The sequence below is a fragment of the Chrysemys picta genome, chromosome 2 (assembly GCF_011386835.1).
Source record: "Chrysemys picta bellii isolate R12L10 chromosome 2, ASM1138683v2, whole genome shotgun sequence".
Taxonomy (NCBI): domain Eukaryota; kingdom Metazoa; phylum Chordata; order Testudines; family Emydidae; genus Chrysemys; species Chrysemys picta.
Genome location: NC_088792.1, coordinates 34,449,801 through 34,475,108, shown reverse-complemented (window position 1 = coordinate 34,475,108; position 25,308 = coordinate 34,449,801). Strand labels below are relative to the sequence as shown.

Genomic DNA, 25,308 nt, shown 5'->3' with positions numbered 1-25,308 from the left:
CAGATTATTTTCTCAGGCAGTCTGCCAGAGTATTTTGAACCTCTGGAAGGTAAGCCAGTTTCAGGTTGATGGACTTGGCTATGCAGAAGTTCCAAAGAGAGATCACCTCTTGGCATAACTTTGTCTATCGGGCTCTCACCTGTTTGTTTACATAAAACACAGCTGCTGTGTTGTCTGTGAGAACTAACAAATTCTTCCCTGTGATATGCAGGAGGAATGCCATGTAAACCAAATGGCTGGCCTGCAGCTCCCAGATATTTATATGAAGACTTGGATCTTGGGAAGACGAAAGCCCCTAAGTTTGAAGGGAGCCTAAGTGAGCTCCACAATCTAGATCTGATGCATCCATGATTAAACTGAGTGTCTGTTGAGAAGCAAAGGAGACTCCTGCACAAACATTCGATAGATCAATCCACCATTTTAGGACAAGAATCCAGCAGGTGAATCACTCCGTCCATATGATGGTGGGCCAGAGAATACACTGAGGTGAACCAACTCTGCAGTCATCTGAAATGCAGTCTGGCATGTTGGACCACGTAAGTGCACTCCACCATGTGCCCTAGAAGTTTGAGGCAGTTTAAATCATGGTGAGACGATGCATCTTTAGATCTAGTGCACTGAGCCACATTAGTTGGAATCTATGCTGTGGCAGGAATGCTCTGGTCAGTGCAGAATCCAGGACCACTCCCAATGAATTCTATTCTTTGAATCAGATCAGGACAGATTTTTCTGTATTGATTAGGAGCTCTAGTGTGTGAAAGGCTGATTGGGTATGCTGGAGAGTACTTGAGACCTGGATCGTCCTCTCACTAGCCAGTCATCCAGATAAGGGAACACATGGATTTCCGACCTTCGCAGGAATGCCTCTACTACCAGCATGCACTGTTTGAACATGCGAGGAGCTGCTGACAGGCTGAAAGGCAGAACTGTGAATTGATAGTGGGATTCATTGACCATGAATCTGAGGAACCTTCTGTGGCTCCAATGAATTGCCACATGGAAGTAAGCACCCATTAAGTCAAGAGCAGCATACCAGTCCCCAGTCTTTAAAGAGGGTATAAGAGAAGCAAGAGTAACCATTAGGAATTTGGTTTTCTTCAGAAAATTGTTTAGTTGTCTTAGATCTTAAATAGAACTGAAGCCCCCCTTTACCTTTGGGATTAGGAAGTATTAGGAATAAAATCCCCTTCCTTGGAAAGACGCGGGAACTTCTTCTATGGCCCCTATTAGGAAGAGAGACTGGATCTCCTGTAGTAGCACATTCTTGTGAGAGTGGTCCCTGAAGAGGGAGGAGGAAGGGGGGGCAAGAAGGGAGGATAGAAATAACGGCAAAGACTAAGAGGCTAGTGGCTGTTGAGGAGGTCCCTCATCCAACTTTTGCACAGGACAGTCCCAAGTAAGCAACTCTCCTTCTCTGGTAATGGTCCCAGTACCCAGAGAGGGGGGAATGGTAGCCCTGTTGCAAGTGTCCCGGGGTCTACTCAATGTGGGAGGGCAGGAAGGGAGTGGGGATGTCGTAGAGCATGGGCAGAAACCCCAAGGACTCTAAAAGGGCCATTGATATGGAGGTGGCACCCACAAAGGTGCTGGCCCATTGGTCATTGGGTTGGGATCTGAACCATGGTGGATATGCACCCCACTGGGGTGCTGGTGTTGCTCAGTTCTGGAAGCATAGAAACCAATCTCAGAGTCCAGTGAGGAAGGTGAGTCCGTTTCCTCTGGCCACAAGGGAGCTGACCCCCATCAGTATCAGGGAGACTGGCTGCAAGTCTGGTGATGGAGGCACTAGCGAAATCACCGTGAGCTTCCTCCTTGAATCGCTGGAAATTGCTGAGACGCAGCAACAGTAACAGCCACCAGTACTGAATGGTGCACCAGGGCTGGACATGGCATCAAAGGATCTAACACATCTGATGCCAGTACCAGGCAGGAATCCTGCACCGTGGGTGAATCCAGTGCTGACAAGTTCAGAAGTTCCTGAGCTGCCTTGAACACTTCACATGTAGACAGCACCAGCAAAGGCTCCTGACTCTGTGGTACTGCAAGCTGCACCAGTCCTGGGATTGGTCTTAGTGGGCCCTTCCTGGACTCCAGAGTCAACAATCCCTCTTTGCATGCGGGCTTTATCTGGGGGGGTGCCTCTTCTTCGGATACCCTCAGTGTCCTTGCCTCCAATTGGTGCCTTGCCTGCAGATTTCAAAGGCCCACAATACTGAGTCCTTTGAGGACTTATGAAGTCTTTTCTTTGGTACCAGTGAGGACCGTCTGCTTATAGATGCAGCTAGAACAGGCAGAGCACTCCTGAAGACTCAGACATGCTCAGTACCTGTTCCGAGTGGCATGGTTCCAATGGAAGGCGAAGGGCAGGCTCCAGGAGTAAGTACTTGAGCCTGGCAGCTGTGTCCTTTTTAGAACAAAGTTTGAATCCTCTACAAATGTGATATTTATCACCTACATTCACTTCCCCCAGACATTTAAAGCAGCTGGGTCGCTCACTGGCATAAGTTTGCCTCAAGACTAACAGGCCTTGAAACTGGGAGAATGCAACACAAGTCTGGTACCGGGCCTGTTACCCAAACAGGCACCAGAGACCAAGCTTCACTAAGAACTAAACTAAACTTACTTTAGTCACTAACTATTTACAAAATACACTACTTTAGGCTTAACTAACATGATAGGTATCATATATACAAGAAGGGATGGAAGACTTGCAAATGCAAAGATCACAGCTCCAATAACCATCACTGACGTAGAAAGGAACTGAGGTGGTTGGGGGCAGTGTGGCCCTTTATTCTTGCATGCAGTGGTGCAAAGCACCAGAGGGCACTCACACTGCCCTAATGGGAAAATCTCCAACAACAGTGCATGAGGCACGCACACACCTACAGTGGCATGGCCATGTGTAATCACTCGAAGAAGAACCATTATTTTTCTTTCATAAACTTTCCAGAATACAGCATGGCAACAAGGACAAGATACATCAGGCTGAATCTAACCTGTGTCTTATCTGATAATTATACTACAGTACTTACTTTGATTGACATTGTAGTCTGTGTATCTCTTCATATCAATTCTTATTCTGTTTTCTTTCTCCAGAGTTGTTCTCTCTGCTTTCCCTATAGCTGAGAAGGTTTCTACTGAAGTCCATACAAGTGAAGGATGCTCACTACTTTCCAGGGACGAGGTACATAAAGAATTTTGCTGTGCATCTGTTTGTTTGTTTGTTTGTTTGTGAAAAATAACAGAATCTTTGAAGTTCAGGCAGAAGGGTTAGGATTATTTTCTTGAAAGATGACCTTCAGAACTTGGTGTGTATTACAATAACAATGCAATTAGCATAGCTAGCCTCCTAGGGAAATCTTCCTAGTTCTCTGTTCCTCTTGAACAGGGTAATGTTTCTCCAAGAGAAAATATATTAACAGCACAAGACAATAAAGAAACAGCCAAACAATTTCAAAAATATCAATAGAGAAGGAAGATATAAATGATGTATAACAGAAAATCAAAAGGCTTGGGTAAAATGTGCGGAACCCACAAAACCCACGGACAGGCCACTTCTGCAATGGGAACTGCTGCCCTTAGGTTCAGGGTGGGAGGAGATGCATTAGAAGTCAGGGCGTAGGCCCATGCATTTGTGTGCACACCCTTCTAATCTGGCAATGGCAATTGCATATCACCCACAAATGCAGATTATTTATGCTGTAAATAGTAATAACCTGCCCAAGTGGTTATAGTTGGGCCAACACCAGATAGAATATGGGGGCAAATAAAGGTTACTTTAGTGATGTTACTATGTACCCATGTTTAAGACAAAATGAGCCCATAAAATAAAAAGATACTAATAGAATACATATATTTGATAAAATTAAGTTGTTACCCATACTTGGTCACATTTTCTCTGCTGATTGCACACTTCCAGATTGCTCCTGTCACTGCTGCTAACAGTTCTTTATTTTCAGAGTTACTGAGTAGAGTAGCAAGTGGTTGTAGGCCTCCATGATGCCTAACTAGGTCACGCGTCTCCTCATCTTCTGCACACTACACAACAAATTAAATATACAGAATATTTAAAATGTATAAAACAATGGCCCAGGAAGTCTGGTGTATTACCACAGTGACTGATACCAACTGATAGGGAACTTTATGTAATTATTTTATTTACTAAAATATTTTCAAAATATATTTTCTAATTTAATTCATATTACAAAATTAATAAAGAAATGAGGGTTCAGAACTGTACATAACAATAGAGAACAATTCAGACAAATGTTCAGAAAACAAAGGCACAGGTCCTTGCACAAAACGCATACACAGAAAATGTGTGTGCAATTAACACAACTGTGCAAGCAAATTGCAAATGGGTATGTGTGCACACAAAAGACTAGTGCAATGAACTACTGTATGTGCAATTACAAATGCATGTTATGTATATTTTTGTCTGTAGATTTCAGGCTTCCATTTTTAAAAAATTGGCCCTTAAATTGCAAACAAAAATAAAACACTGAACATATGCTATTTTTCATTAATTAATTGTTCATACTTAAAAAGCATTTATTCCTCATTACTACATACCATACATTTTTTTATTACAATACAGGCAAAGTTTGGAATTTTAATTCCAAACCATTAAATCATTTTAAGCCTGGCAAGGAACAGCAGCAACAAAATCTGAAAATGTTTCATAAATGATGAAAAACAGTTTTTTAAAACACTCCAATGATGAATGGATATTTTTTTACTTTACCCTCCCCCACAAAAAATAATACTGATCTTAAGACAAATAGAAAATCTTTCTGCTCAGAAAGTCATTATCAGGGAAGATATAAAGTATTGAAAATAGAAGCTTTGAATGAAAACTACCATCTCAGCCAGAATTACACCATTGCTATCTTAATTGCTTTCGAGGGATCTGATCCTACAGGGTATTGAACGCACACAATTCTTACTGAAATCAACCAGTATTGAGTGCTCAAATTCTGGATGCAAACATTGTCTGTTAGTTTTGTACCTGATATTTATAAAACTTGAGGTTAACACTGCACCGATATTATTAAGATACATCTATTTAGGCCTCAAAACTGCAACTGGCTCTGCACAGGCTGAATCTGATATCAGGGGGTTCTGCAGGGACAAAGGGGACTCCACATACAGCACCAGTTACAGAATTTGGGTCTGTTTCCTACTACATCACCATCTTACTTAATATGACAAAATAACAGCCCGCTGTTAGAAGATCCAACTATTTTACAAAGTGACAATTTTGAAATGCAAACAGGTCATGAAATCATAATCTCAAATGTTCGAGAACAGTAGGTGGGCTCTGAGCTGGAGGTGCAGACTCCAAGTGGGGCCAGAAATGAGGGGTTCAGGGTGCAGTAGAGTGGGGTTACCATACGTCCGGATTTTCCCGGACATGTCCGGCTTTTGGGGGTTCAAATCCCCGTCCGGGGGGAAATCCCCAAAAGCCGGGCATGTCCGGGAAAATCGGGAGGGAGGGATGGAGGGCTCGGCCGGGGCCTCTTTGGCCGGGGCCGGTGCGGTGCCGGGCCGGGGTCGCGGGGCCGGGGGCATGGTGCCGGGCCGGGTGCGGGGCCGGGCGGGGAGCCGGGGGCGCGGTGCCGGGAGCCGGGCGGTGCGCCGGGCCGCGGTAGCGGGAGGGTGCGCCGGGCCGCGGGCCGGTCCGGGGTAGCGGGGGGGGTGCGCCGGGCTGCGGGGCCGGGCGGGGAGCCGGGCCGGGGCCAGCGGGGGGGTGCGCCGGGCCGCGGGGCCGGGCGGGGAGCCGGGCCGCGGGGCCGGGCGGGGAGCCGGGGGCGCGGGGCCGGGCCGGGAGCCGGGCGGTGCGCCGGGCCGCGGTAGCGGGGGGGGTGCGCCGGGCCGCGGTAGCGGGGGGTACTCCGGGCCGTGGGGCCGCGGGCCGGTCTGGGGTAGCGGGGGGGGGTGCGCCGGGCCGCGGGGCCGGGCGGGGAGCCGGGCCGGGGCCAGCGGGGGGGTGCGCCGGGCCGCGGGGCCGGGCGGGGAGCCGGGGGCGCGGGGCCGGGGGCCGGTCCGGGGTAGCGGGGGGGGGGTGCGCTGGGCCGCGGGGCCGGGCAGGGGCCAGCGGGGGGGTGCGCCGGGCCGCGGGGCCGGGCGGGGAGCCGGGCGGGGGCCAGCGGGGGGGTGCGCCGGGCCGCGGGGCCGGGCGGGGAGCCGGTCCGGGGTAGCAGGGGGGTGCGCGGGGCCGCGGGCCGGTCCGGGGTAGCGGGGCGGGTGCGCGGGGCCGCGGAGCCGGTCGGGGATAGGGGGGGGTGCGCCGGGCCGCCGGGGGCCGGCAGTGCTGGGCGGGCCGGGGGTGGTCGGCCGGGGCCGGCACCCCAGGGCCCGAGCCGACCCAGGCTGGAGCCGCGGGGGGCCAGCCTGGGCCGCGCCTCCTCCCCCCACACTCCCCCTTACCTGCTTCAGGCTTCCCGCGAATTAAATGTTCGCGGGAAGCAGGGGAGGGGGCGGAGACTTTGGGGAGGGGGCGGAGTTGGGGCGGGGCCGGGGGCGGGGCCGGGGGCCCCGTGGAGTGTCCTCCATTTGGAGGCACAAAATATGGTAACCCTACAGTAGAGTGCTCCAGGCTGGGTCAGGGGTTCGGAGTGTGGGAGGGGGAGCGGGCTCCATCTGGGGGTGTGGGCTCTAGGGTGGGACTGGGGATGAGGAGTTTGGGGTGCAGGAGTGGGCTCTGGGGCTGGGGTAGGGTGTTGGGGTGTTGCAGGGGTGCGGGCTATGGGAGGGAGTTTGGGTGTGGGATGGGACTCCGGGCTGGGGCAGAGGGTTGGAGTGCAGGAGGGAGCTCAGGACTAGGGGGTGGGGTGTGTGAGGAGGTGCAGGATTCCGGGAGAGCTTACTGCAGCTCCCAGGAAGCCGCCGCCAGGTCCCTGCAGCCCTTAGGCACATGGACAGGCAGGGGGCTCTGCACACTGCCCTTGCACCTGCAGGTTCCGCCCCCGCAGCTCCCATTGATTGTGGTTCCTGGCCAAATGGGAGCTTCAGAGCCAACACTCGGGGCGGGGGCAGTGCGCGGAGCCTCCTTGGCCAGACATGCACCTAGAGACTGCAAGGACCTGGCAGCCGCTTCTGGGGAGCCACGTGGAGCTAGGACAGGCAGGGAACTTGCCTTAGCCACAGGCCCCTGCTGCTCCGCCGACCAGAATTTTAACGGCCCAGTTGGCAGTGCCGGACACCTGGCAACCGTATGTCAGAGCAGAATTGTGACATATCAGCATACTATGATTATTTTTAGGGATAAAATAACTAATCATTACATTACAGATAAATCTCTTTAGATGTAAAATAGAAAAAACTCAGAAAATTTAAACCACAGAACCACCCATATTTTCTTCAAGTAGAACTTTACTATTCCACATATATAAGAGAACTTTATAGTATGTACTGCATGAAAACAAACAGAAACACTAGCATTAAATGAACTGATGATTAAAATCACACATTTACCTTAAAGATAGCACTGGCACAATGCATCTGAAGTTCCTCATTTTCACCACTCAGATTTTTCACAAGGTTTTCAATCATCCTCTCTGTCTTGATTGCAAGTCTGTAACTTGGCTATGAATGCAAGTTACATTTTTAGTTACATATATCAACAAATAATAAGATTGTTGTCATCCCAAAAACTACTGCACTATTAATGTAGCTCCTAATCCTGCAAAGATTTGTGCCTGTGAGTAACTTTAAGCATTGAGTTTAAGCATGAGTCACCAATCTGACTAACTCTCTGTCCGCTAGGCTGCACAGGGGGGCGGCTCTACTGACTTTGGCCTCTAGGCCGCACTACTCTGAGATCCAGAGAGGTCGTGTAGACTTGGCCATGGGGCTATAATGACCTTTGCCCCATCCCAAAAGGGGATGGGGCATGCATGACCCACGCCAATCATAAATACATGTTGTCAAACTTCCATGGCTCTGGAAGACATTCAAGACATTTACTTCAAAATAGTTTATTCCTGTTTGAGTCAAATATTTTTCAACGCTCTCTTCCGTGTGAATTTTTTTAAGTAACAAAATCACATAAGAATAGAGCTACTGTTTCCCTCCTTATAAGTAAGGCTGGTTGCCCTGCCTATGTGAAGGCTGCCCAACACTTCCCATTACAAGACCCTGTTTTCACTTGCTTATAACTTTGCCGAACTTTAACTGTTTGGATGCAAGGAGCCTCTGGCTTTTTTCTTTTCTTTCTTTTTTTTTTTTTTGAAAATTTTAACCAAAATGGTTCAGCTATTCCCAAGAAAAGGCTAGGGGAAAATAAGCTGTTTTGCCCATGTTAAAAAATTCTTGCAACCTTTCTTTGAAAATATCTAGTGCTCTCATGCTGTAGAGCAGGGACTTGAAATGTGGCAGAATGGTGGCCTTTGTTCAGAGAGGTTCCTTAATTTGGCCCCCTTGTGCTTAGCGTTATGATACAGTCTATAATTACAAGGTCATATACCATTTTTCCACAGCATCCTTGCCTCATGAAGTGCACAAAATGGACCAGGGTTGAGTAGTGAAGGAGGCTGTTTTCCATAGGACCCCTGCCACATTTATTGCATAATTTAGAAAGTATGTAGAAAATGAAACAGGGGATTACAGAAAGAGAAAGGAGGTTCTCATGGTAAAAGCAGCTGAATGCTACCCTGGAGAATTGGATTCTATCCATACCTCTGCCACAGAGTTCTTATGTGATGCTAAGCACATCACTGAAACCAAACTTTTCAGAGGTGATCACTAATTGTGTATATTCCTCATTTTCTGGATGTCCAATTTAATAATCTGGGGTCTGATTTGCAGAGCACTCACAATTAGAAAGTGAAGTCAATGAGAACTATGCTTTGCACAAGTAAGTGCTATATATTGGTAAGTACTCAGAAAAATCGGGTCATATGTGTCCCAAATTGGGCACCCATAATTAGTTGATACGTTTGATCTTAATATTGCTGTGTCTCCACTCCCCTTTGTAAAACAGCGATAATACCACCCCCTCACCTCACAGGGAATTTATGAAGAAAAATTAATTAATATTTGTGAAGCACTCAGCTACTATAGTTCTAAGACCATGAGGAAAGTAATAATTTTGTCTTCACAGCAGGGTTTGAACAGTGTGCAGTATATAAGGCCTAAGGCCATACATTGAACAATGAGAATAAAACTAAATATTGAATAGCCACTGAGTAATTCAGCACTTTCCATCAACTGTGCACTGAATTCCTGTAGAAAAAATAATATGAAATCATGTGCTCATGACTTTGCAACTTTAATGATCTACTAATGTAGTTTTTGTGTGTAATTTTAATAGTATGCTTGTAAGAATTCTGTGCTTATTATAATAGCAATTCTCTATATAGTTCCATATTACTATATAGAGCTAAAATACCTTGTCCATTTTAAATATAAACCACTATTTTTAAATGTTAAGGTCTGAAAAGTGACAAAAGTCAGGAAATTCAAAGTTAGGAACTACAAGGTGAATTAAAACCAGGGTGTCACAGTCTTAACTTTGAATTTCCTGGCTTTCATTGGTTTAAATAAGATATTTACTATACTTAAACACAGGACCAAATTATGCTCTCAGGTACACTAATAAAATGGCACTGAAATACCAATGTATTGCAACAATGTACATGAGAGCAGAATTTGGCCCATTTTTTTGAAGAAAGAAAAGTCATTGTAAAGTTGTAAAATGCATATTATTAAGTTCTGACCATTAGAGCAATCTTCCTGACCATATTTTATTTAGACAGACATTTTAAACACACAGCAAAACAGCTCAAAGTTTGGCAGTTTTTAAAACCTGGATACATCAAGACAGTACAATCTGTAATGGAAATTTTGAAGCAAATCATACACTTTCCTTTACTCCTCCTGAGACTGATAAGATGCTGTTTTGTATAAAGCACATGCATAATGTAAACTATTTAACTTGTGTTGTGATGGGATCATCCTCCTGTCCATTGATCTACTAGTAGCCTTATACATATTTTGAATTCCCACATTTTCCTCCCTAAGAATATTGTGTTTCCAATTCAGCTTTCTGCCATTTAAATATATTACTGGGGCAGGATGTAGCTGTGACAACTTTTGAAAATCCACTTTTCAAATTTCTTGCAACAAAAACAGACATTTTTGTCAAATATGAAAAATTTACAAAAATGAAAATCTTGAACTATATTAGTTTCATATAATTTCTCTCACAAATCAATCCTGGCCTCCAGCACAAATATTATGTGATGACTGGGCCTTACAGCCTCATAAGCCATGACCTTCGTTAAAAAACTTGTATAAGGCACACCCACAGTACCCACTCTCCTTGGTCCAATGTTGCGCTTTAGATGGGACCAAACTACTTGATGGAATAGAGACTGTCCTACAGCGTTCTTCCAAAGGGTAGGTTGTCCAGGTTGACTTTAAGCCATCAGTTTAAAAAGGTTAGAAGTAGACTAGTTAAACTATGGGTATGTCTACACTGCACTTACACTTCACACACCCAGCAGGTGTAAATAGCGGTATCAATGAGGCATGGCTTAGGCAAATAGAATAGAGCAGTGGTTTTCAATCTTTTTTTCTGGTGACCCAGTTGAAGAAAACTGTTGATGCCTGTGACACAACGGAGCTGGGGAGGGGTTTTGGGTGTGGGAGGGGCTCAGGGCTGGGGCAGAGGGCTGGGGTGTGGAGCCGGGAATGAGGGATTCTGGGTGTGGGAGAGGACTCTGGGCTGGGGCAGGGAGTTGGGGTACAGGAGGGGGTTAGGGTTCTGGGCTGGGGGTGCAGACTCTGGGGTGGGGCTGGGGATGAGGGGTTTGGGCTGCAAGGAGGGAGCTCTGGGTTTGGGTGCTCAGGGCTGGAGCAGGGGATTGGGGTGCAGGGGGGTGAGGGCTCTGGGATGAGGGTGCAGGCTCTGAGATGGGGCTGGGGATAACAGCTTTGGGGTTCAGGATGGGGCTCTGAGTTTGGGGGGGCTCAGGGCTGGGGCAGTGGATTGGGGCACGGGGTTGGGGCGTGGGCTCCCGGTCAGCGGCACAGTAGGTCTACTAAGGCAGGCTTCCTGCCTGTCCTGGCACCGCGGTACCTACACATGTAGTGCCTGTACTCTAAATGCTGCCATAAGTGTACACATAGCCTAAGTAGTTATTTGGCTTACCTCGGATGCACACTCTTGTAATGTCCCCACCACGGGTGTTAACATGTTTGCATGTGGGGACTTTAGCAACCGAGCCAGCAATGGAATGCCTCCAGCCCTACGAATTGCTTCTTTATTTTTGGTGCTTTTGCTACAGCTCCAGAGCGCCAAAGCCCCACAGCGTGCTACTTCAATATCTTTTTCCTGATGTGGAGTCAGATTGGCTGATCCCAATGGAACACAGTCCAGCAGCCCAACCTGACAAAAACCAAAGAATTCTTAGTGTATTTACTGTTAATCAGGAAGAATGTAATTATATTGCATTTTAATGATATACAACTATTTTTTTCTTCTGGCTAACAAATGACTTATAAAGTGGAAAAAATATATAAATACAGTAAATGTGCTGATTTTAATATCTACTTACTAGTCTCTTGATTCCTCCATGCTGTCTTACTGTCCTTCGTGCTCTTTTAAACCTGGCAACATTAGCAATTGTTTCAGCTGCCAAACATTTCAGATCCTTATCTGGGGAATCTAGTATTTTCACCATAATTTGTAAGCCCCCCAAATCAGCAATTGTACGTCTGATTTGTGAATTCTGACTAATTTCCTTCAGGATTTTTAAAGAACCAATCTAAAGAGAGGAAGATATTAAATGTGAGGCATTATTTAAGAATATATATTCATTTTAGCTAGCAATCATTTAAAAGAATGGGTTATCTAACATGTTCTCTCTTTTACATGGAACCCTTTAAACAACACTTCTTTATACCATATATTCCATGGGATGTGTGTGTGTGGGGGGGGGGAGCATTCTAATATTAGCTAGCATATACAAGGTCAATTTATTTAGACAAATTTACTTACCTTACATTTAATTTCTTCTGTATCAAGTAAATTAATTAGTACTTCAAGACCCCCAACATCTCTGATGGCCAATTGACAAGTTTCTTGAGCCAAGTTAAAATCTCTCATTGAACATAATGCAATTACTGTAGCTGTCTGGTTACCTCCCTAAAATAATGTAAAAATTATTATAGCTACAGGTAAAACACAACCTTATTATTATATAAACATACTGAAACTGACCCTATATATCAGTTCTTGGCCCTATACTATTAACATTTGTATCAGCGACATAGAAGAAAACATACAATTATTACTAATAAAGTTTGCAGATGATACAAAAATTGAGGGAGTAGTAAATAATTAAAAGGACAGTTCACTGATATAGAACAATCTTGATTGCTTGGTAAAATGGGTGCAATCAAATAATGTGTGTTTAAATATGGTCAAATGTAAGGTCATACACCTGGGCCAAAGAATGGTGGACTGTTATCTGGGAAGCACTGAAACTGAAAGTCTGAAGGGTCAAGGTAGTTAATCAGCTGAACATGATCTTAGAGTGCAATGCAGTGGTTAAAAGTGCTAATGCAACCTTCAATGTATATATAGGGAAATATTGAATAGGAGTAGGGAGGTTATATTATCTCTGGATATGTCACTGGTGCTACCATTACTGGAATATCATCTCCAGTTTTGGTGTCCACTGTTTACTGCAGATAAATTGCAGAGGGTTCAGAGAAGAGCCATGAGAATGATTAAAGGATTAAACAATATACCTTCTATACTCCAGGAACTCAATCTATTTATCTTATCAAAGAGAAGGTTAAGGGGTGATTTGATCACAGTCTAGTAAGTACCTAAATTGGAGAACAGAAATTTGATCATAGAAGGCTCTTCAGTCTAGCAGACAAAGGTACAACAAAATCCAATGGCTGAAAGTTGAAGCTAGACAAATTCAGACTAGAAATAAGGCAAATATTTTAACAGTGAGGGTAATTAACCATTGGAACAATTTACCAAAGGCGGTGGTGGATTCTCCATCACTGGAAATTTTAAAATCAAGATTGGATGTTTTTCTAAAATATATGCTCTAGTCTAGTTCTATTAGACGGAAGGAGGAATTAATTCAGGAAAGTCCTATGGACTGTATTATATCAGAGGTCAAACTAGATGATCACAATGATCCTTTGTGGCGTTAAATCTATGAATCTATAAAACCCCTATATCCAAACATCCCTTTGAACTCTACGAAAGTTGGGCCAACGTCTAGATCTAATTTTGCAGCTCAAGCCCATGTCTCTTAACTGAAGTTGATGATATTGCAAAGAACTTTGATATTGCAAAGGAGGATAATTTCCTAATCCATGCCTGGCATACTGAAATTTGGAAAGTCACTGAAAAAATGGATTATGATTCCTAATCTGAAATGAGTAGATTTTATGAGAAATTTACTTTATAGTTTCATAGCATGCAGCACTTTCCTTAAAACAATAAAACCAAAATGGTAGGTCAACTATATATAATCAGATAAACACCTAAATCAAGGTATCCTACAATGGCTATCACAAAAGTTAGCTTGGGAATGCATGAGAAAGCAAACCAAACTATGAATGTGAGAAAACTATATGATTGGAAACCCTATCAGAAACCCTACATTTGACAAGCTTGTTCTGTTAATCAACAAAGTTGACATGAATGCAGTTTCAAAGGTAATTTTTACATCAGTTTCTTCTATCTAAACATATCCACAGATGCAAGAATCCACTCTTACAAAAACTGCTGAATTACAAGGGACACACTTTGATGTCGAAGATATTTATCTTCTACTGGGAAAATACCTAAAAGTACGTCTGTGTTGTTGTAGACATGTCAGTCCCAGGATATTAGAGAGACAAGATCTGTGGGGAATTATATTTTATTGGACTAAATGCTGCTAGTGAGAGAGACAAACTTTCAAGCTTACACAGAGCTCTTCTGTAAGCTCGAAAGCTTGTCTCTCTCACCAGCAGAAGTTGGTCCAATAAAGATATTACCATGTTACTAGAGGAATTCTCATCTTCACTTTGTCTGCCTGATTTTTATTCTGAATAAGCAAGTCACTCCACCCTGAGATGAATGCTGTGGACCCTGAGCATGTGCAATGAAAACCCAGGATTTCTAAAATGGTGCCATGGCAAATAGCCATGGGGGGCAGGGGGGATTGGCAGAATCACAGCTCTGAGGTAAATGACAACAGTCAGCATCAGTGTTCCCTCTAATTTGTTATGTCCATGTGCAGAATTTTGTTATGTGCACAATATGGAGGTGATGACGGTGGGGCCAAGGGGTTCAGAGTGTGGGAGGGAGCTATGGGCTAGGGCAGAGGGTTGCGGTGCAGGGGGTTGAGGCCTCTGGCTGGAGGTGTGGGCTCTGGGGTGGGGTTGGGGATGAGCAGTTCGGAGTACGGGAGGGGGCTCAGGGCTGGGGCAGAGGGTTAGAGTGAGGGCTCTGGGGTGGGGCTGGGGATGAGGAGTTTGGGGTACAGGCTGTCCTGCACCTGTTTTGGGGAGAGAGGACTCCCCCCAGCTGTCTCTCACCACAGCTGCTCGGGTCTGGGTGAGAGGCGCCTCTCCCCGGCGGTGGCAGCTCCGACAGGGTGGGCTGAGGGAGAGGTGCCTCTCCTGTGCCGCGGCAGTTCTGGCGGGTCTGGGCTGGGCCGGACGAGGGGCGTCTCTCTCTGGCAGCTCCGGCGGGGCTGGGTTGGGCCAGGCTGGGGAAGGGATTCCCCTCCCCGGCCATGGCAGGGGGGGGGCTCCTCTCCCTGGCAGCTCCCATGGGGCTGGACCAGGGCAGGGGAGGGGCACCTCTCCCCAGTAATTCCAGTGGGCTGGACTGGGCAGGGGAGGGGCTCCTCTCCCCAACAGCTCCAGTGGGGCTGGGCTTGGCCAGGGGAGGGGCTCCTCTTCCCGGCAGCTCCGATGGGGCTGGGGCGGGCTGGGGGAGGGGTTCTGCTCCCCGGCCATGTCAGCTCTGGTGTGCTTGGGTGGGCTGGGCCGGCAGGGGAGGGACTTCTCTCCCTAGCAGCTCCAGCTGGGCTGGACCAGGGCAGGGGAGGGGCGCCTCTTCCCAGCAACTTGAGTGGGGCTGGGCTTGGCTGGGGGAGGGGCACCTCTGTCTTGCAACTCCGGCGGGGCTGGGGTGGGCCACACCAGGGGAGGGCTTTCTCTCCCTGGCCGTGGCAGCTCTGGCAGAGCTGGGCTAGGCCGTGGGAGGGGTGCCTCTCCCTGCCTGCGTGGCCCTTGATAGCCTGCTGCGCAGCCATGCAGCTTACAGGGAACTTAGGTCAGCATGTGCAAGATTAGTGGCTACTGAGCATGTGCAGTACGGGGTGACAGAGAGGTTAGTTAACTGAGCAGCTAGCTGGTCAGACCTCATTCATACAGGTCACAACTTGTTTTAAAGGTCAGAGCTGTCAATCAGAACTCTGAAGTAATGGTTGATACTGGGCATGTACATTTCTTAGAAAGGTATATTAGGAGAACATTAGAGTATCGCATAAAAGGCCAGCTAACAGCAGGCAAATTTGCACAGGAAGATCTGCACTGGAGAGAGATTCAATCAGGAGAAGATGGGAACTGGAAGCCAGAAAAGAGAAAGCTGCTGGAAAGAAATCAGAAAAGCTGCTGCAGAGAGAGAGAAGGAAACCAGAGTGGAGCAAAGCTGACTGACCAGGAGCTGAACAGCAACAGTGATTAAAGATTTACAAAGCAGCAACAGAGATTTTAAAGGGATACCAATGGATTTATAAAATAAGCTCAGGACGGGATTAATCTTTTGTGGGCCCTGGCACCTGGACCATAGCCCCGCCCTCCACTCTGCCTGCACTCCCCACCGAGGCTCCGCCCCCTGCTCGGCCTCTTCCCTCCTGAGGCCCCACCCATGCTCCACCTTGAGGCCCTGCCCCCCACTTTGCCTCTTCACCCCAAAGCCCGACACGCCCCTCGCATGGGAGCAAGGGGGCGAAAAGAAGTGAGCAGGAGGCGAGGAGGGGAAGGGGCAAAGAGGAGCAAGCAGTAGGAGGGGCCTTGGGTGGGGTGACAGATGGGATGGGGGCAGGTCAATGGTCCAGGCGTTGGGGCCCGTTCTGAGTTTGGGCCCAGTGCCATGGTGCCATTGTAAACCAGTACTGAGTAAATTTGCCAGTTTTTGATATAATTTTTAGTATAGTATAGTTTGGCACAGTATTTAACATGTGTATGCTTGGAATGTTTGTTTGTGTTTTGATTGTATTTTACTTCTATAATACTTAAAGTATTATTTAAGAACTGCTGTCAGCAATTTCATAGAATCATAGGACTGGAAGGGACCTCGAGAGGTCATCTAGTTCAGTCCCCTGCACTCATGGCAGGACTAAGTATTATCTAGACCATCCCCGACAGGTGTTTGTCTAACCTGCTCTTAAACATCTCCAGTGATGGAGATTCCACAACTTTCCTGGGCAATTTATTCCAGTGCTTACCCACCCTGACAGTTAGGAAGTTTTTCCTAATGTTCAACCTAAACCTCCCTTGCTACAATTTAAGTCCATTGCTTCTTGTCCTATCCTCAGCGGTTAAGAACAATTTTTCTCCCTCCTCCTTGTAACAACCTTATATGTACTTGAAAACTGTTATCAAGTCCCCTCTCAGTCTTCTCTTTTCCAGACTAAACACACCCAATTTTTTCAATCTTCCCACTGACCACTTGTAACAAAGTGCTACACTCAGAATCATTTAAACCATTGGTTCTCAAACTGGGGGTTGCAACCCAGTTATGTGGGGGGTCGCGAGTCCCAACCCTGACATGCGGCTGTGAACCCCAACCCCGGCGCGTGGCTGTGAGCCCTGACCCTGACGCCGGGCTGTGAGCCCCGACCCCTGCACTAGGCTGTGAGCCCCGACAGGGACACGTGGCTGCCAGCCCCGACCCCAACCCTGGCCCTGGTCAGGAGTGGGGCTGTGAGCTCTGGCCAGGTGCGGGGTGGCGAGCCCCGACTCCGACCCCCACACAGGGCTGAGAGCCCCTACTCCAACCCCCCGTGGGGCTGCGAGCACAGATCCCAACTCTGGCCAGGAGTGGGGCTGCGAGCTCTGGGCAGGCACTGGGCTGTGATCCCCGACTCCAACCGCCAGGCTGTGAGCCCCGACCCTGACAGGGATGCGTGGTTGTGAGCCCCGACTCCAACCGCCAGGCAAGGTTGCGAGTCCCCACCCCAACCAGGAGAGGGGCTGTGAGCCCTGAGCTGGGGCATCCAGGATGCTGTGAGCCCTGACCTCTGTACTGGGGTTGTCAGGCGGAGCTTGGACATGCTGAGGGTTATCAGCCGGGAACTCTGCAGGCACAAGGTTGTTAACCCCCAGCCCTGCCACACACAGGGTTGTGAACCCCGAGCCCCGCCACCTGCTGTGAGCCCGGCCAGGCACTTGGTTATGATCCACCATCATCACCATGTGCTGACCTCAGAGCCTCAAGCTTCTCCAGCCCAGCTCCACCAGCAACTCCACTCCAGCGCTGCTCCACCTCCAAAGAAAGGATGCCAAATAGAAGTTTGCCCAGGGTTCCATTTTTCCTATGGATGGCCCGGTACTGAGACAACGTTAGAGGGCTTGATTCACAGCTGAACAAGTACTTTATTAATTAACAGTCAGACATACAAGAACGGCGAACAGCAGAGGCTAACAGCGGGAGTTTGCCTGGGAGTTCGTGTGGGGAGAGCGCACTGAGGCTTTCATCTGCAGGTTTCTCTGAGTAGTTCCTGCAACAGTTGAGGAAGCTCTTAAGAGGACGGTGATATGGAAGGTGAGCGATCAGCTGTTGTAACCTGCACAGGTTGTGCCATGTTTGTCTTTCTTCCACAGGACAGAAGCGACTTTGTCTGTACAAAGTGCAAGCTGGTCTCCATGTTGGAAGAGAAGGTTCGAGGGCTGGAGAAACGAGTGTCGACTCTGCGTTGCATAAGGGAAAATGAAGATTTCCTGGACAGACGTCAGGAGATGCTTCTACGGCCACAATGTTCTGAAGATTCAGAGCAGGCGCAGCAGGGACAGAAGGATTGTGAGGAGGTTTGGCAGCATGTGACCTCCAGAAGGAGAAAGAGGAGCGTCCATGCACCAGCAATGGAGATACAGGTGAGCAATCATTTCCATGTTCTCTCTACAGGTACTAATGCGGAGAGTGGACTAGATGACCCATCTGAGGGAAGGGAGCAGAAGGAGACTCCACCGATTGGAAGGCAAAAGATGCACTGTCCTAGGGATGGGGGTTCCACGACCACCACTCCCAAGAGGAGGAGGAGGGTGGTGGTGGTCGGGGACTCCCTCCTCAGGGGGACTGAGTCATCTATCTGCTGCCCTGACCGGGAAAACCGAGAGGTCTGCTGCTTGCCAGGAGCTAGGATACACGATGTGACGGAAAGACTGCCGAGACTCATCAAGCCCTCGGATCGCTACCCCTTCCTGCTTCTCCATGTGGGCACCAATGATACTGCCAAGAATGACCTTGAGCGGATCACTACAGACTACGTGGCTCTGGAAAGAAGGATAAAGGAGTTTGAGGCGCAAGTGGTGTTCTCGTCCATCCTCCCTGTGCAAGGAAAAGGCCGGGGTAGAGACCGTCGAATCGTGGAAGTCAACGAATGGCTACGCAGGTGGTGTCGGAGAGAAGGCTTTGGATTCTTCGACCATGGGATGGTGTTCCAAGAAGAAGGAGTGCTAGGCAGAGACGGGCTCCACCTAACGAAGAGAGGGAAGAGCATCTTCGCCAGCTGGCTGGCTAACCTAGTGAGGAGGGCTTTAAACTAGGTTTACCGGGGGAAGGAGACCAAAGCCCTGAGGTAAGTGGGGAAATGGGATCCTGGGAGGAAGCACAAGCAGGAGAGCGCAAGAGGGGAGGACTCCTGTCTCATGCTGAGAAAGAGGGACGATCGATGAGTTATCTTAAGTGCCTATACACAAATGCAAGAAGCCTGGGAAACAAGCAGGGAGAACTGGAAGTCCTGGCACAGTCAGGGAACTATGATGTGATTGGAATAACAGAGACTTGGTGGGATAACTCACATGACTGGAGTACTGTCATCGATGGATATAAACTGTTCAGGAAGGACAGGCAGGGCAGAAAAGGTGGGGGAGTTGCGTTGTATGTAAGAGAGGAGTATGACTGCTCAGAGCTCCGGTATGAAACTGCAGAAAAACCTGAGAGTCTCTGGATAAAGTTGAGAAGTGTGAGCAACAAGGGTGATGTCGTGGTTGGAGTCTGCTATAGACCACCAGACCAGGGGGATGAGGTGGACGAGGCTTTCTTCTGGCAACTAGCAGAAGTTGCTAGATCGCAGGCCCTGGTTCTCATGGGAGACTTTAATCACCCTGATATCTGCTGGGAGAGCAATACACCGGTGCACAGGCAATCCAGGAAATTTTTGGATAGTGTAGGGGACAATTTCCTGGTGCAAGTGCTGGAGGAACCAACTAGGGGCAAAGCTTTTCTTGACCTGCTACTCACAAACAGGGAAAAACTAGTAGGGGAAGCAAAAGTAGATGGGAACCTGGGAGGCAGTGACCATGAGATGGTCGAGTTCAGGATCCTGACACAAGGAAGAAAGGAGAGCAGCAGAATACGGACCCTGGACTTCAGAAAAGCAGACTTTGACTCCCTCAGGGAACAGATGGGCAGGATCCCCTGGGAGAATAACATGAAGGGCAAAGGGGTCCAGGAGAGCTGGCTGTATTTTAAAGAATCCTTATTGAGGTTGCAGGAACAAACCATCCCGATGTGTAGAAAGAATAGTAAATATGGCAGGCGACCAGCTTGGCTAAATAGTGAAATCCTTGCTGATCTTAAACGCAAAAAAGAAGCTTACAAGAAGTGGAAGATTGGACAAATGACCAGGGAGAAGTATAAAAATATTGCTCAGGCGTGCAGGAGTGAAATCAGGAAGGCCAAATCACACTTGGAGTTGCAGTTAGCAAGAGATGTTAAGAGTAACAAGAAGGGTTTCTTCAGGTATGTTAGCAACAAGAAGAAAATCAAGGAAAGTGTGGGCCCCTTACTGAATGAGGGAGGCAACCTAGTGACCGAGGATGTGGAAAAAGCTAATGTACTCAATGATTTTTTTGCCTCTGTCTTCACGCACAAGGTCAGCTCCCAGATTGCTGCACTGGGCAGTACAGCATGGGGAGAAGGTGACCAACCCTCTGTGGAGAAAGAAGTGGTTCGGGACTATTTAGAAAAACTGGACGTGCACAAGTCCATGGGGCCGGATGCGCTGCATCCGAGGGTGCTAAAGGAGTTGGCGGGTGAGATTGCAGAGCCATTAGCCATTATTTTTGAAAACTCATGGCGATCAGGGGAGGTCCCTGATGACTGGAAAAAGGCTAATGTAGTGCCCATCTTTAAAAAAGGGAAGAAGGAGGATCCGGGGAACTACAGGCCAGTCAGCCTCACCTCAGTCCCTGGAAAAATCATGGAGCAGGTCCTCAAGGAATCAATTATGAAACATTTAGAGGAGAGGAAAGTGATCAGGAACAGTCAGCATGGATTCACAAAGGGGAAGTCGTGCCTGACTAACCTAATTGCCTTCTATGATGAGATAACTGGGTCTGTGGATGAGGGGAAAGCAGTGGATGTGTTATTCCTTGACTTTAGCAAAGCTTTTGATACGGTCTCCCACAGTATTCTTGCCGCCAAGTTAAAGAAGTATGGGCTGGATGAATGGACTGTAAGGTGGATAGAAAGCTGGCTAGATCGTCGGGCTCAACGGGTAGCGATCAATCGCTCCATGTCTAGTTGGCAGCCGGTTTCAAGCGGAGTGCCCCAAGGGTCGGTCCTGGGGCCGGTTTTGTTTAATATCTTTATTAATGATCTGGAGGATGGTGTGGACTGCACTCTCAGCAAGTTTGCAGATGACACTAAACTAGGAGGCGTGGTAGATACACTAGAGGGTAGGGATCGGGTACAGAGGGACCTAGACAAATTAGAGGATTGGGACGAAAAAAACCTGATGAGGTTCAACAAGGACAAGTGCAGAGTCCTGCACTTAGGACGGAAGAATCCCATGCACTGCTACAGACTAGGGACCGAATGGCTAGATAGCAGTTCTGCAGAAAAGGACCTAGGGGTCACAGTGGACGAGAAGCTGGATATGAGTCAACAGTGTGCTCTTGTTGCCAAGAAGGCTAACGGCATTTTGGGCTGTATAAGTAGGGGCATTGCCAGCAGATCGAGGAACGTGATCGTTCCCCTTTATTCGACGTTGGTGAGGCCTCATCTGGAATACTGTGTCCAGTTTTGGGCCCCACACTACAAGAAGGATGTGGAAAAATTGGAAAGAGTCCAGCGGAGGGCAACAAAAATGATTAGGGGTCTGGAGCACATGACTTATGAGGAGAGGCTGAGGGAACTGGGATTGTTTAGTCTCCAGAAGAGAAGAATGAGGGGGGATTTGATAGCAGCCTTCAACTACCTGAAGGGGGGTTCCAAAGAGGATGGAGCTCGGCTGTTCTCAGTGGTGGCAGATGACAGAACAAGGAGCAATGGTCTCAAGTTGCAGTGGGGGAGGTCCAGGTTGGATATCAGGAAAAACTATTTCACTAGGAGGGTGGTGAAACACTGGAATGCGTTACCTAGGGAGGTGGTGGAGTCTCCTTCCTTGGAGGTTTTTAAGGCCCGGCTTGACAAAGCCCTGGCTGGGATGATTTAGCTGGGAATTGGTCCTGCTTTGAGCAGGGGGTTGGACTAGATGACCTCTTGAGGTCCCTTCCAACTCTGATATTCTATGATTCTATGATTCTATGAAATTTTCTCCTGAAAATAATGACCACTTGTACTGCTAAAACTGCTAAAAAATGAAAGTATCTCAAGTCTTTCATTAAACTCGGTTTTACCAGTATCATCACCTCTGGAATTGAAAAACCGCAATGTGTCATCCGCTGTGAAGTTTTGTCTGCTGAATCAATGAAACCATGCAAACTGCAGCGACATCTTGAAACTAAACATCCTGAGCATAAAAATCAAAATGTGGATTTTTTTCAAACGCAGAGAAGAAGCAATAAAGAAGGCCTGGCTTGATGCTGATGGGAGTTTCCGACAGCAAACGTCCTCAGCTGTGGAGGCCTCTTATGTTGTGTCACTATGAATTGCCTGTACCAAAACGCCACATACAGTAGGTGAGGAGCTTATTCTGCCAGCATGCAAAGATATTGTGGCACTTATGGTTGGCAATGATACTGCCAAAAAACTGATTATGCTTTCCATGTCTAATGATACTGTGAAATGCAGAATATGTGAGATGTCTGAAGATATCAAAAAATAAGTTGTGCACAAAATTAAACATTCTGCTTTCAGTATGTTCAGCCTGCAACTTGATGAAACTACTGATGTTACTCATTGCGCACAACTGATAGCATTCATACGGTATGTTAATACCGGGGATGTTAAGGATGAGTTCTTATTCTGTGAACAACTTGAAACAACCACAACAGCACAGGCCATTTTCAATAAGGTGAATGCCTTTTTCGAAAGCAATGGTATTGAGTAAAAAAATCTTTGTGGTATCTGTACTGATGATGCTCCAGCAATGATGGGTGCATGGTCTGGCTTTCAGCAGAAGGTAAAGTATGTCTCTCCTAATGTGATTGTCACTCATTGTGGAATCCATCGTCAAATCCTAGCTGCAAAGACATTGCCAATATGCCTTAATGCTGTGGTGGATGTTGTTATACGAGTGATGAACTACATTAAAGCTCATGCTCTGAATAGTCGTCTCTTTCAAGAGTTCTGCAATGAAATGGGTGGTGAATATGAAGTTCTGCTTTTCCACACTCAAGTCTGATGGCTTTCTAGGGGACGCACATTAAAGCGCATTTTTATACTTCGTGAAGAGATGGCAGAGTTTTTCCTGTGAAAACAGAAACAAGAGCTGAACAAAATGTTCAGTGACAAGAAATGGCTTCTCTTCTTGGCGTACCTACTTGATATCTTTGGTAGATATCTTTGGGAGATGAACTCAAACTGGAACGGGTACAGAGAAGGGCCACTAGGATGATCAGAGGAATGGAAAACCTGTCGTATGAAAGGAGACTAGACGAGCTCGGGTTGTTTAGTCTGACAAAACGAAGGCTGAGGGGGGATATGATTGCTCTCTTTAAATATATCAGAGGGATAAATACAAGGGAGGGAGAGGAACTATTCCAGCTTAGTACTAATGTGGACACGAGAACGAATGGATATAAACTGGCCGTGGGAAGTTTAGGCTTGAAATTAGACGAAGGTTTCTGACCGTCAGAGGGGTGAAATATTGGAACGGCCTTCCGAGGGAAACGGTGGGGGCGAAGGACTTGTCTGGTTTTAAGATTAAGTTAGATAAGTTTATGGAGGGAATGGTTTAATGGAAAAACATGATTTTAGCCAAGGAATACTGAGCCATGGCAGGTAAATAGTATAATGGCTAACGAGGGTCAGGCTGGAGACTCTTGCCTACATGCTCGGGGTTTTACTGATCGCCACATTTGGGGTCGGGAAGGAATTTTCCTCCAGGGTAGATTGGCAGAGGCCCTGGAGGTTTTTCGCCTTCCTCCGTAGCATGGGGCAGGGATCGCTAGCAGGAGGGTTCTCTGCCATTTGAAGTCACTAAGCCACAGGATTTGGGGACTTCATCAGCAGAGTCAAGGGAAGGGGTAGGGACGGCTTTGTGGCCTGCAGCATGCAGGGGGTCAGACCAGATGATCATAATGGTCCCTTCTGACCTTAAAGTCTATGAGTCTATGAGCCTTAATTATCTCAATCTGTCACTTAAGGGAAAACATTCAACATTAATCGACTTGACTAATAAAATCAAAGCCTTCCAGATGAAGTTGGATCTGTGGTGCAGGAAGCTGGACACAGACAGATACGGCATGTTTCTGACACTATCCTTGTTCAGCAAGGAGGAGGAAGTTAACATTGATAGTGCTCTCAAGTCAGTGATCAGTGAACATTTGAGAGCCCTTCATGAAGAGTTCTCACACTACTTCCCAGTGCTACCAGAAAGCACTTCATTCCCTGGTGAAGAACCCTTTCAGTGTGACAGCTGAGCAGTAACCTACTGACGATATTCACGCACAGGAACAGTTTGTCGACATGATCAATGATGATGAAGTGAAAGCAAAATTCCCACAGCTGCCTCCAAACCAGTTCTGGTGCTCAGTTGCAAGTGAATACCCACAGGTGTCTGAAATGGCCCTGAGGGTCCTTTTGCCATTTCCCACTACCTACGAATGCGAGAGTGGATTCTCCAGCCTTCTCACAATAAAGACGAAATCTCGAAACCGGCTTGATGTGAAGGATGACATCAGATGTGTCCTTTCTAAAACAACACCAAGAATAAAAATTCTTGTGTCAAATAAACAGCATCATCCATCTCACTGATTTTTGGCTGCTTCAGGTCATTAATTGCTGTCAAGTATTAAAATAAAATTCTACTTAAAAATAACTTTTCCACTTATATTTAATTTGATAAAATGTGTTTTAGTCTTAATTTAAAAGCAGTGAGAAAAGGTAAATTCATTTTAAGCAATAGGGTTTAAATTTAGCATTTAACATAGTGTTAAATATCAAAAATGTGTTTTTAATTTCTAAGGGGGGGTCGCACTCAGAGGCTTGGTGTTAGAAAGGGGTCACCAATACAAAAAGTTTGAGAACCACTGATTTAAACTATATGTTATGGTAGTCTGAATGCTCTTTGACTTGCAATAAGGGATTGGTGTCAGGGATTTTGTGCCTTGTTTAGGATTTTTAGATTATACTGTATTAGGGATTATTAGTTATTTTTGTAACCCCTTTGGGGTTTAGAGAGCTTGGCCCCTTTAAATCTTTTTCCTAAGGAGGAGAGCAACAGGGTGTGTCAGGAGCTCCAGACAGAAGGGCTGCAGCAAGCAGACTCTCACAGAGTGAAGCAGCCAAGAACCTGCCTGAAACCTGGGAGGGACAGAGCGGCCGATCTGGGACACCCCAAGACAGGAGCCAGGAGGAGCACTGTGCCAGGGAGGAATCACCCGAGAAGGACAGGCCGGAGCTGGACCCAGTATCACGGCTGCCCAGAGCTGCATGGGGCTGTGAGTACTGGGGCTTGTGACTCTGCATTGGGAACAAGGAGGGAGGCTGCTAGCTGGTTAAGTGGGGAGGTGGTCGCTTTCTGTGGCTTTGCAGAGAGCGGCAGAAGAGGGCACCGGAGGGGTTTGTTGGGGAAAGTTTGCTGACACTGAAGACTACCATGAGCACCCAAGACTCACTGAACTGGAACTGTGCCCAGGACTCCTGAACTCTGTGTGCAGACA

General features: G+C 47.3%; 1 protein-coding gene across 4 annotated transcripts in view; it reads right to left on the bottom strand.

Annotated features, from left to right (window-relative positions):
• The window catches only part of ODAD2 (outer dynein arm docking complex subunit 2), a 184,304-nt gene that overhangs the window by 96,207 nt on the left and 62,789 nt on the right, over positions 1-25,308 (bottom strand). For all 4 annotated transcript variants that reach the window (XM_005290932.5, XM_065586859.1, XM_065586860.1 and 1 more), the window contains 5 exons: positions 12,005-12,151; positions 11,562-11,771; positions 11,156-11,392; positions 7,477-7,587; positions 3,884-4,038 (listed from right to left, as the gene is read on the bottom strand). In XM_005290932.5, coding sequence (XP_005290989.2) covers positions 3,884-4,038; positions 7,477-7,587; positions 11,156-11,392; positions 11,562-11,771; positions 12,005-12,151 — 860 coding nt within the window. The remainder of the gene's footprint in view (positions 1-3,883; positions 4,039-7,476; positions 7,588-11,155; positions 11,393-11,561; positions 11,772-12,004; positions 12,152-25,308) is intronic.